Source organism: Thalassophryne amazonica, chromosome 21, assembly GCF_902500255.1.
Source record: "Thalassophryne amazonica chromosome 21, fThaAma1.1, whole genome shotgun sequence".
Taxonomy (NCBI): Eukaryota; Metazoa; Chordata; class Actinopteri; order Batrachoidiformes; family Batrachoididae; genus Thalassophryne; species Thalassophryne amazonica.
In genome coordinates, this window is record NC_047123.1 from 22040158 (window position 1) to 22053212 (window position 13055).

General features: G+C 40.1%; 1 protein-coding gene across 2 annotated transcripts in view; it reads left to right on the forward strand.

Annotated features, from left to right (window-relative positions):
• Nucleotides 1–9399, forward strand: part of LOC117502693 (pleckstrin homology domain-containing family G member 1) — a 55027-nt gene extending 45628 nt beyond the window's left edge. For both annotated transcript variants that reach the window (XM_034161782.1, XM_034161781.1), the window contains exons 8-17: nucleotides 1703–1885; nucleotides 1962–2057; nucleotides 2417–2503; nucleotides 2878–2911; nucleotides 3218–3310; nucleotides 3394–3455; nucleotides 3543–3734; nucleotides 3893–4012; nucleotides 4106–5909; nucleotides 6320–9399. In XM_034161782.1, coding sequence (XP_034017673.1) covers nucleotides 1703–1885; nucleotides 1962–2057; nucleotides 2417–2503; nucleotides 2878–2911; nucleotides 3218–3310; nucleotides 3394–3455; nucleotides 3543–3734; nucleotides 3893–4012; nucleotides 4106–5909; nucleotides 6320–7314 — 3666 coding nt within the window. In that variant the 3' untranslated portion in view covers nucleotides 7315–9399. The remainder of the gene's footprint in view (nucleotides 1–1702; nucleotides 1886–1961; nucleotides 2058–2416; nucleotides 2504–2877; nucleotides 2912–3217; nucleotides 3311–3393; nucleotides 3456–3542; nucleotides 3735–3892; nucleotides 4013–4105; nucleotides 5910–6319) is intronic.
• The last annotated feature ends 3656 nt before the right edge of the window (nucleotides 9400–13055 follow it).

Consider the following 13055-nt stretch of genomic DNA (forward strand, 5'->3'; position numbering starts at 1 on the left):
TTTCTTTCACCTGAATTGTTTCCTCTGCCAAGGTCATTATGTTGTAATCTGTGTCATCAAGAGATAGAATCTATTACATTTTGGTGTGGGTTAGGATTTGTATTTGTATTCTGTACAATTCTCCCTTTTATACAAGAGTATTTTTAGGAGTTGGGAATTGTTTCTTGCTATTGTGTTCCATTTCTACACCTTGGCAAGAATAAGACAGCATCAACCAGACAGTCGTAGTCCTTTTAGCTAATTACTTGATTTTTACAAAATTCTCTTTGACTTAAGGATAAACTGTTCTAAAAATGTTGATGTCCTTTTTTTATTCAGTTGTAATATGGTTCTAGATAAGCTCTAACATACTCCCTTCATTTAATTTATTGTGGGCCAGAACGAAGTACCGTAGCTGTGCTAGCTTGCTCAGTACTGTACCTTCTATGCAAGCTGATGGCAGTGGCTATCATAGCTGTCCTCTTACGAAATTCTACCCTACCAAAGTATAAATTGTTATACAATCAACTTAATATATTTTCAGTCAGCTGTAAAAGACTGGTTAATGCAAATACACTATTTTCACATTGTTTGTCATTTATGAGAGGTGCTAAATAGCTAGCAGTATGTTTTCCATGATAGTTTATAGTGGTAGTAATCATAGATATGATGATCAACTGATTTTACAAAATATTGCTCTTCCAAAGTCTACGCTGTTGTAAAAAAATTTGAAATAAATTTGAACACAAATCCGGATAATAAAAATGAAGCTGCATGTAATGCCCACTTTATGCTACTCCGTAGCCACGCACAGCCCTCTTTGTTGTTGTAAACCCATTCTGAGCTCCTCTCCATAACCTGACGTGTACCTTCCAAAAATTGTAATTACACATCGAGATGATGTAGCCGGCAGTGGCTGCGATTGGACCGCGAGCTACATAATTTCCAGAATCTCACTTTTCCGGTTTGACAGTCAACAATTTTCATGGGATAGCAGGCCAGGCTACAAGAAAAATGTGCTGTTCTAGCGGTGTATGGCAATGCGACACTCAACAGCCCTGACGGAGAACTGCAAAAGGTTCACAACTGCGTCGACACGATTGCATGGCCACGAAGTTACGAAAGAGTAAAGCATAAAAAGGCCTTAACTATTAATTTTTTTATGTGGCTATTGGCTGTGCTAGCTAGATTAGCATGTAGCTGGTTTGGAAATTAATATTTTAAGGTTGTTTTGGAACATTTGATGTATTCTAATAATAGCCTGGTCGTGTGTACTTCCTTTGGCTGTGCTTGTTTGCCTTGGGGTGCCACAGATCTCGATTTAGGACACTTTAACTCCTGACACAACTCCATGCATACAAGTAGAATGAGCATGAGGACCTCCTTTCTATTTTATTAAATAGTTGAACCTTCTATGCTTGATTAACTCAGTGTTTCGCACTTGGGTCCCAATTAGCATTTACCATTGTACAACATTATCTTTCATATTTGTCTAATTAAACTTCACACTGCTGTCATTTCAATGGACCAAGTCAATGAATTTGGCTTTGCTAAACCCTGTGTGAATGTTTAATTGATTAAACACTAAAAACATTGAAAGAATGTCGATTCCAAGGAGAAGAAACCACAAAATACTTTGGTATCAAGTTTGTTTTAGATATGTGTTTCATTAAATGATTTAAATGTTTGAATAATTTCATAGAGATATCTTATTTTTATGCAGGAAATCCAGAGTCTGTTGACCAACTGGAAGGGTCCTGATCTGATTGGTTACGGGGAGTTGGTTCTAGAAGGAACATTCCGTCTGCACAGAGTAAAGAACGAGAGAACTCTCTTCTTATTCGACAAGCTTCTGTTGATTACCAAGAAACGGGAAGAAACCTACACATACAAGGCTCACATCCTGGTCAGTCATAAAGTCTGAGGCCAGAAGATCCGGTGCATTTTTATATTTCTTTAACGTTCTTTCATGTTTTATGCAGTGTTGTAACCTGATGCTGGTGGAAGTTATTCCTAAAGAACCGCTGAGTTTCAGTGTGTTTCACTACAAAAACCCCAAACTCCAGCAAACAGTCCAGGTAAGGCAACAACAAAGTCCACAGCTTTGTGAATGCACACGCATGCTTTTTAAAACGCTTACCGGCAGCATTGAGCAAGACTTAAAACTGGCAAGCTTGTTTTTGTGGAGCATCCAAGCGCTCGCCCTCGCTGAGTTGCTGAGGCATGTTGTGTGTCGGGAGCTAACGACAGCCATTGTTAACCGTCGTATTTGTGGACACGCACCGAATAGCTAAAGATATTCTGCGTGACACAACAAAGCCAGAAGAATGTGGGTCATGTTCCAGATTTTTAAGTGTTTATCTGAATCTTCTCGACTGCCTTTTAAGGCACACGTCTAACGTTACCCTCTCTGTCGTGTGTCATGCTCTGCCCCAAGGCCAAATCCCAACAAGACAAGCGCATGTGGATCTTACACCTTAAAAGACTCATCCTTGAAAATCACCCTGCCAAAATCCCCGCCAAGGTAAGAGCAGCTCGTCGGAGGATGTGCTGATGTTTTAAACAGACTTTGAGTGGGATGTGCTGGAAAAATACCAGTTCTTAATCTTTCCTCACCTCGCTTTTTTTTTTCCTTTTTCTTTTTTGTACGCTTTTCATGTTCTTCAGTGCCGTCCTCTGCCAGTTTTCTGTACAATCATCTGTCTGCTTTTGCTTTTCTGGCTGTTTGAAAATGGAAAATTCAAATTTCACTCCAGAGGTGATAGGGAAAATTTAACTGTAATTCCATAAGGGGGCTGTTGAGTGTAGTAGTCTTATCATCTTGACTCATATCTGTATTTTGGTGCCACCTACAGTCAATGTTTATATACTAACTTGTCTTCATGACTTAATTTCTAGGCCAAGCAAGCCATTTTGGAAATGGATGCAGTGCGTAAGTTTGTATTTATGACACTTATTAATGGATAATATATATTGTAATTTACTGTACTATATAGGGTTTGTTTTAAATTCAAGTTAAATGGTTTAAACCATTTTAACATCCATTTAAGGAGTTCAAACTTAGTTTGTGATGGTTTAAAATTGTGCAAAACCAGATTCTCACTTAAGGAGCAAATCCTCAAGTTTGAGATGGATGAACAAGTCATAAATTTGACATGTTGATTTAACAAGTAGCCAGTTATTAACTTTCCTGTTGATCAGTTAATCAAATAATCATTTCTTCTCATCATTTGTCCAGATCATCCTGGTTTTCAATACAGTCCTGGTGGTGACAAGAAGGATTCTTCTCAAACCAAAGATAGCCCAATGCCTCGTAGAGGTCGTAGGAAAGGTGCAAAATGAACGACTTTCCAAAGTGATGCTTTTTGTGGCTAAATTCAACTGCCAATTAATCACTACTCTTTGTCTCCTTAGAACCCCTGTCCAAACTACTGAAGAATGCCAAGCAGAACATTGCCAACGCTGATGGTGAGAAGGTGAGTTTTAACCACACACGCTATGAGCTCTGAGGAACATGAGTGTCATAACACAAATTTAATTTATCGCAATGTGCTCCTCTTCAGCGAACAAGTCTGGGTGCCACCCTGCTCTCTCCTGTGTCCCAGCTGGCTCTGGGCACGATCGGTCGTAGCCGCAGCCTCATCAACCAATCACAGGAGTCCCTTGACCCTGGCGATCACTATGACCACAGTGACAGAGAGGAAGGGGAGGAGCCACATCAGCAAGATGCCGACGATGAAGATGACAGTGGCCTGGTTAGACTTAAGTTGACTTAATAAAGTCTTAAGTCTTAATACCCTAAGTCAACTTAGGGTATTAAGACTTAATACCCAAGACTGTTTTTACATTGAGATTGTTTTCTGTCCTGCATTCATCCATTATTTGAACATGATTAAAATATAACGTTGTCCAGGGAGGTGGAAAGTGCCTTCGAGTGCCTGGAAGAAGCAGCAGGAAGCGGTTGAACCCTCAAGCATCTGTCGATACTATAGAACAATGGAAAGCCTTCAACATGAGTGCATCAGATCTGCAGGTATTAACTGTCAGATGATAATTTTTCTGTGTTTTGTCACTATATGTTTGGTTTCTCTGTATCAAGACTTAATTCTTCTTTCCTTCACTTCAGAGAGCCAGAGACTCCCTCGTGAGGGAAGGAATTCGTCATCCGCCGCTTGTAAGGACCCCTCATGTGACAGAGGAACCTCCCGACTCTCCTATTCCCTCTGTAATTGTTACAGCCAGTGACCATCCAGTGAGCAACATTTGGGCAGACCACCGGGCCCGCAGGGCCATGTTCCCCACCCGCCAGCGAACAATGCAACCTGATGATCAGGAAGAGGACATCTATCAGATGTTTGTTCCCACAGAGGCAAGCGGACCAGAATCAGAGTTACCCTCAGAGACTGCTTCATCACCCAGGACGGCTCGGCCTTCCAGCTGGCACGTGGAACAGGTGCCAACAGTGCAGAGAGATCCTTCACCCAATGGGAGCAGAGTCCTGCGGAGGGCAAGCAGCGCAGGGGAGAAGGCTACAGAAGCTCGAAAGAGCCCTGATGACAGCCAGCCTGGCCAGATCAATCTGGAAGTGATTCACACAGAATCATCAAGCAATGAGATATCTGGATCCTCCTCGGCGGAGCAGCTAGCAATGGACGATATTGAGAATGTATATGACAACATCAGCTATGAAGACCTAAAGAGCATAGGCCTTATCAGAAGAAACCAGGATGGCTGCCGGCCACAGATAGAGGCATCTATAAATGCACAGGGTTCTCAGGCAACAAGGATATTAAATATTCCAGAAGATCAAAGTAAGAGGGAGTCTATAATTGAACAAGACAGTTCCTCAGAGAGCAACCGGTCCTCCACACAGGAAGGGAAGCAGTTTGGGACATGTGAGCTTCAAATAGTGGAGGAAAATATCTATGATACCATCTGTTATAGGGAACCTCCAACAGCAGAGCTTAAGAGAACTACTGAAGAGAAGAAATTAACCCAAGAGTTGGACAGTCTGTTGGATTCAGAGCAAGACCTAATTGAAAATCTTGGAGGGTTTTTGTCTGACGAGAGCCTCCATTTCGGAGAGGAAGAAGGATCAGATGCCCCGCAGACTGTCCCATGTTGCTCAGAACCAGATTATTCATCTTCATCTGCTTCAGAGACATTTTCCCAAGGCTTGGAAAAAGCAGACAGGAAGGCTAAGCAGGTGGACGAGATCTGGAGTGATCTGGAAAACTACATTAAGAACAATGAGAAAAAACCTGACCGATTACCTGGTGCCTTTCCTGTAAGTAGCAGTGACTCACCCAAGAAGGCCCCCTCGATTAATAACAGCCCCACAAAGAGTCCTATAATTAGCCCCCAGGCGCCAGGTCCCCTTGCACATCAGCCTCAACTCCCATCTGTCTCAGTACCATCTGTCACAATCCCAGTTATCAAACTCCCTGACCATCAAAGTGAAGAAAACCAATTGACCCCACCCAGTTCACGGCCCCTGCCCGCCACACCAGAGCCTCTTCTGGGCACAGTGAAGAGCATTCGTAGCAGACTGGCTCGCCTCAGCAGTGGCAGTTTCCGTCTGGAGGACGATGATCTGGTGGAGCTTCCCCCTCGAGGCACCTCCCAGAATCCCATCAAAGATCTACACGGCTTGAATCCTGGTGAGATAACATGTCTGGACTCACCTCTGGCATCTTCCTCGCTATTGCTGGGTGACTCTGTTGACTTTCCGCTGGACCTGATGGACAAAACAAAGAGCAGAGTGTTCCTGATGGCACGCCAGTATAGCCATAAAATCAAGAAGGCAAATCAGCTGCTGCGCATGAGGAGTATGGACCCTGGGGATTCTTGCGAACGGACCAGACCTGAAAAGAAGCAGAAAGACCTGGCCGCCATTTTAGAGGAAAAGAAACAGGGAGGTGCTGCTATAGGTAATGCAACATATTTATTTTTTCTTTATATGCATTAGTTCAAGAGCATTGGCTCAAAAATGGACAAATAATGGAAATTTTGTTGAACTAGCTGAAATTTTCAGGACAGGTCCTGAAAATGTGTAGGATCATATGTTACAAGAAATGTACCCAGAAATCCAAGATGGCAGCCATAATGGTTGCCATCTTGGATTTTGAAAAAGACACGAGAGAAAGCGCTATATAAATGAATGCAGTCCATTTATTTAGGACTTTAAGTATGATTCTGCACGTTTTCCTGAATCTGTCCTGAAAATTTCAGCTTGTTCTGCAAAATTATTTTTTTTATTTCATGCTAAAACTCTTTGACTGCATGTGTTTGAAGTAGTTCAAGATCCTTCAGTAGACATCCTTTGTCATCCCTCTTGCAGGTGCACGAATAGCAGAGTATTCCCAGCTGTATGATCAAGTGACGTTTAAGGATTCTGGACATACCTCTGATGCCCCACGGCATGCCCATCCAGGGTTGCCGTCTTCCCCGTCCATGCCTGAGACCTCCATGGAGGAGGACTGGCTCCTCTCAACCTACAGCAATGGGGAGCTGGCCAGCTTCATGCTTTCACCAAAAGATGTGGGGGATGCTCGAGCATCTTCTACCCCACAGCGCAGACTAACCTCTTCCTGCTCCATCCCTTCTTTACAAACCCTCCCTCCTTCCCCCAAGACCCCACCATCCCAGAGATGGAGCTCATGCATCTCAGCACCAAGTGAGAAGCAGGAACATGTGTACAGCACAATTAAGAGACATCCTTCTTTTAATGCACCAAGTGCATCTTGCACAAACTCTTCATTATCCAATCACTATCATTTTGTCAGCTCACTGGGAAGTCGAGAGCAAGATAAGTACAACCAGTCTGGGTGCAACCCGTCAAGTGTGGGTCAATCTACAGAGAGGCTCCATGGCCCACCTATGGGCCAGGTAGGTCGGCAAAGTAGCCTCCCAGAGCAGTCTAGCCAGAGACAGTCAGATCTTACCTTGCATGATGGCCAACAAGTGGTGGTCCTGAATCTAGCATCTGGACTGAGCATACGAAGTCCCAGCCAGAACTACCTAGCCAACTTCAAGGACAATGGGGAAGATGACGATGACTATGTTGAGATTCGCTCTGAGGACGAGGGTGAGCAGGACCAGGACAGGTTAATACAGCAAAGTGGTAGCACAGCAACTTTTCCCAATCAGAACCGGATTCTTGTCCAATCCCGGAGTTTGCCATGCACCCCTGTACATACCTGTGATCCTTTAAAGTCTTTAGAACGTGAACACCTAGAAAAGTACCTGTGCAGTGAGCCGCAGCAGAGCCAACTCAACATTGTTCAGTCTCTGAGGGAGAAGTTCCAGTGTCTGAGCTCCAGTAGCTTTGCCTGATTCTGAAAGACAAATACATGAACTTCCATATTATAACCTAGATCTGAAGCAGTTTCTTTGATTGCAGCCATATTTTTGAGGATTTATGAGTGTGTTCTGTTACTTGGATTCAAAGTTTAACCCATTGAACTGGTCCACTTTCCTCATTGTATCATGTGCATGAGCTGTCTTAGTACCTACAAGTTCCAATAGTCAGATTTTTTTTCAAAGGCATTCGGTAAAAACAGAATCACTTTTAATAATTAATTGAAGTAGAAGCAACAAACTTTTTGCTTTTTGTGCCAGACTTGTATAAGTGCTCTAAAAATGGCGACAATCGGACTTAATGACTAAGAACTGTTGTACAAAGAGCCTATGATATCTGTTACCAGGATAAGAATTAGTGTTTCCGAGTAGATCTTGATTTGCCATGTTAAGGAGTATCGTAAGCTCTTTAGAGCGCTTTACTGTGCTGTTAAGGTTATTTTAACTGCTATAAAGGAGCTACTAGTGCCTTTATAGCACTTGTTAATCTTAACTTGTATAGGAGACATGAACCACGACATTAATTTTGCTAACCCAGCAAAACAATTATGAACAAGCAGCTTTACAACTTTACTACTCAGGCTAGAATGTCACTACTGATGTTTTTAATAAGGAAATGCTAAAGAAAGTGTTTGCTGTTATCTAGTAGTTAAACATAACTAGGCTTAAACATGCAAGTCTGTCTGTTTCTAGTTTCATTCAGACCTGATCAGTAAGGCTTTAAATATCAAGAGATGTTTATTTTAGATAAACTATAAGAAACCCTATAACTTCATATTTATTTTGAGTCCTCCAGTGATGAAAGTTTTCTCGACGTTACCTTATTTCTAACATTTTGTTACTAAATATCGTGAGGTCAACATTTGACTGACTAGTTGTCTAAAAGAACACAAAAAGTGATTAGCATGGTTGCGTATGCTAATGCTAACTGGTGAATATTGCCTTGTGTGTGTATATACACGTGTATATGTTAATGCTAACTGCAGTTTGCATCATCCGCAGGTAATGTTAGCATGTGCAGTTATGCTATTGTTGGTTAGCATTGTCACTTGGCAAATGTGTACTTGTCTAACATAAATAACAGTGCATCCCAATTCTGGAAGTTGTTGAATTTCTGGAAAACTTGTTGAATTCCTGTGAGGAAAATATGAAATATTGTGACTTGAAATGGTCTGCTGGGACATACTTCGCATCTAGTCAAATGTGCATCTCAATGAGCAGTTGGCATTTTATGTTAATTTTACACATTTTAACTTTATTAAGCGGGACCAGAGTGGTGAGCATTACAGAGAGTCTGTTAAAAATTACAGTACTGTATTTGGTGTACTTTTTTTTTTTACTCAAATGGATAGTTGATTGTTTACATGAACTGTTACACTACTGATATTACATCCACCCCACCCACGTCTACACCCATGTGTTCTCATGCGCTGGAAATCAAAGTCACCAGTCACATAAGCTTAGTACAGCACATTTCTTTCTATCCTTCATGGCACCTGCGTTATTTAGACACACACACTTGTTCGGTTTACTTTTGAAAAGGTCTTTTAATCAGCTTTATTTATTAACAAGCACTCCCATTATATCGCGTTCCGTCACTCAAGCCAAGATACAGATTTTGACAAAAGCAAAAAATATTTTTTTCTTTTCATTTTGGGGCACTCACATAATTTGAATTTAATAATGTGAACGATGTCAAATTAGATCTCTAATCGCACTATTTAATATCTATTCCAAATCACATGAATGCACGAGAAGCACTATCATGGCTTACTGTTCATATCAGGAAACACAATTTGTAACACGTTGGGAATATGAAGTAATTTTTTTATCCTCTTCCGCTTGTGGGGAATTGACTTTTCTTGCACTTTCCTGTCTTTTTTTTTTCTTTTAAATGTTTTAATTGTGTAAACTTTGTAAAGTTGTACATTTTAGGAATATTATTCTTGTATGCCATAGGTATGCTTTATGTTTTAAGTTAAGTGTACTGTATTTTTTCTAAACTGCCTAGTTGTCTCAATGAAACTGTGTATTGGAAGTAATAAATTGAAATTAAACTCATCTCTGTGTTGTATTAAATGGAATATGAATCACTATGGTAACAGTAATCAAACCCGCCATGTTGAAGCTGGTTTTTTCAGGGAATGTCAACTGAAACGTGCAACAAAGCATAGCCTATTTTAGCCATTGCAAAAAATAGGTTGTGGAAAGTTTTTATTTATTTGTTCGTTATTTGAAGCTTTTAACAGAAGTTTCCGTTTCAACAACTGAATATTGCAGAACTATTTTTAAAGAATGAAGCTTTACTTCAAGTGTTTAGTTATTTTTCTGCCTCAAGATGGCCGCCCTCCAATGTCGGCAAAGTAGTACAACACTGTGTACACGTCACGTGTCCCTCAGTTTAGCCATTAGATGAAAGCCACATCATGCTGGAAAATTTAATTTTGTGAGAAGTATTTTGTTTAAAAGGGTTTTAAATCAATCTTTCAAGTCAAACTTCAAGATTATACTGCGAAAATACTTAAAAGGAATAATTCTTCTTGAGTTGTCTATTTTTGTTTTCAGTCAATGACTGTAATGAAGTCTGAAGGAGTTTATAGGGTTTTTTTTTCCTAGTAATATATCTGCAGAGTTTTAATAATGAAACTTTCATTAGTGGGACACAAAAACTTCCAAAAGCCACGATCAAGAAGAATGTAAAAACGCGTACGCCATCTGCTGGCGCTACTGCAGTAATGCACAGAAAAGTGACTTTTTTTAAACATTTGTTAGATTCATGCTACACTATCCAATTTGATAAGTAATTAAAGGTAAATTAATATAAGATCTGTCTTAATAATAATGCATTTTAATAAGCGCCTTTCTCAGCTCTTGATTGGGTGGTGTTGATAAAATAGGTAGCTGACATTTTTCAAGGGTGGTAAAGTTCCTATAATGATTTGGAATGGCCTGAATCCAGAATGTAATTATCAATGTCCATTGTTCACTGTTGTTAGCTAATACCCGTAGTTCCCTTCAAAAGAGTAGTAAGTAGAGTGTAAGAGTAGAATGGGAGGCAGAGCCTTCAGCTTTCAGGCTCCTCTCCTGTGGAACCAGCTCCCAATTCAGATCAGGGAGACAGACACCCTCTCTACTTTTAAGATTAGGCTTAAAACTTCCTTTTTGCTAAAGCTTATAGTTAGGGCTGGATCAGGTGACCCTGAACCATCCCTTAGTTATGCTGCTATAGACTTAGACTGCTGGGGGGTTCCCATGATGCACTGTTTCTTTCTCTTTTTGCTCTGTATGCACCACTCTGCATTTAATCATTAGTGATTGATCTCTGCTCCCCTCCACAGCATGTCTTTTTCCTGGTTCTCTCCCTCAGCCCCAACCAGTCCCAGCAGAAGACTGCCCCTCCCTGAGCCTGGTTCTGCTGGAGGTTTCTTCCTGTTAAAAGGGAGTTTTCCTTCCCACTGTAGCCAAGTGCTTGCTCACAGGGGGTCGTTTTGACCGTTGGGGTTTTACATAATTATTGTATGGCCTTGCCTTACAATATAAAGCGCCTTGGGGCAACTGTTTGTTGTGATTTGGCGCTAGATAAAAAAATTGATTGATTGATTGAAAATATTAGTCCCATCAACGTTCCGTTTGATAGGACTAGTTGATCATGACCTAGTTCATCCTTGACTTAAAATACATAAGCACACCAAATGGCAAGTGTCAGCTCTCCCTGGTTTGTCGTGATCGAAGTTATACGCACACACAGATACAGAGGCCACTTCCCTTTTAATATATAGATGATTTACCGCCCCCTGCTGGAATGGCATGCGAGCCCAGAATTTAATGATCAACATCCATTGTTCACAGTTGTTAGTTAATATCCTTAATTTCTCCAAAAAATATTAGTTCTATCAACTTTCCGTTTTTGCTGCATTCATCCTTGACCCAGAATACATAACACCGCATACCAAACGGCAAATGTCAGCTCTCCCCAGTTTCTCCATGATCAAAGCCATACACAGGCATGCACACACATACACAGAGGCCACTTGGCTTTTAATATACAGAAGATGATTTGTGAGAGAAACCAAAGAATATAAAAGTATTTTGGATTGCTGTAAAAGAAATAATTGCAATCATGAATGTGCATTTTAAAATATTTGTTTGCCATAATTATAATTACAACAAATTTATGGTCTTGAGCACACTGGAAAAGCTGTTTCGGGGGTAATGTAACTTTTTGTGTAGTTGTGGAATTAACATGCAATAAAAAAAAATTCTGATCACCCTCGTTAGCACATTTGTAATGGTACCATTTCTTTGCTGAGCTCAAGCCTCTAAAAGTTATATAAGTTATAAGAGCGCCATGTAATCATTTTTCACTACACTATCAAAAAGCACACTAAATCAAATAAATGTCTGACTCCATCATGCATTCAAGCTTCCGTGAACTTGGAAGCAGAATCCGAATGTTTCCAGTTTCAGCTCATCTTTCAGTAGGGAGGGGTGTTATTTCAAAAAATTGGAAATCTATAAATATTTGCATGGAATATTGAAATATACACAGAATAAACCATAGCAGGATAAATTTTGGTTCATTTGGTTCCAAAAACCCATATGGATGGAGCATTTGAAAATTTCAAGTAACGCGTGTGTTGTATATGTGCTGTTGATGTAGAAAACCACTACTGTTGCTTATAATTAGTTCATTGTGGCCATGTCATTCTTTACATGTGATGATTATACTCAACTGATGTTCCTGAAATAAAAACTACACAGATTTTGTTACAATTGATCGTAACATATGTACTGAAATTAGGTTTTTTGTCAATTACTCTTAAAAAAAAAACACCAGATAGGCTTATTGTTACTATAGAAGTTGAATATAAACTTGGGGTCAAGCAACATTTGGAGCCAAATTTCAAGTCTCTAGGTGCAGCGGTTTGCAAGATGTGACATTTTCGTCTATATTTTTGAACCCGATATCTTCATTGGCTCTGTCCATATGGGTTTTTGGAACTAAATGACCCAAAATTTATCCTGCTATAGTTTATTCCATGTATATTTCCATATTCCATGAAAACATTTATAGATTTCCAAATTTTTTGAAATAACACCCCTCCCTAATTTCAGTGCGCACCAATGTTCAAATTCTACTCCAAGCATGTCTCTAGTTTAGTTTCTATTGCAATCAAATAACACTTGAGCTCAGACTTGATCGCCTAGTTCTCAAAGAGCTTTATTCTGGTGTTTCCATCCACTAATATCATCCTTGGTTGAAGGTTTTCACACATGCACAAAGATCATACCTCGGTTTTGTTATTGTTAACCCACACGTGGACTGTTTCCGAACACATATAACTAAAACTGTATGTAAAACAAGTTAACAAGCGACACTAAACCATAAATTGTGATTGTTTCACAGGAAAACTTTTATATTCAGCCAAAATGAACTAACTACGGTAGAAAATGCACAAGTGACTGAGTACCTTTAAGTGTATTATAAAAACAAAAACAAAACAAAACACATAGTAATTTCTTTCTGCTTTCTGGCTAAAGTTGGGAAGGGGGGGGGCAGCACCCCCAGTCATCCCGCTTGTGCCGCCTATGAATCTATTCAGATTTAACCTATTGATGATGTGCATACCTCATAAATCACGACACAATGTTCTCCCCTACATTTAAGTACATATGCCACTTTTGATAAATAAAAAGTGGTAATTCTGTAACTTACA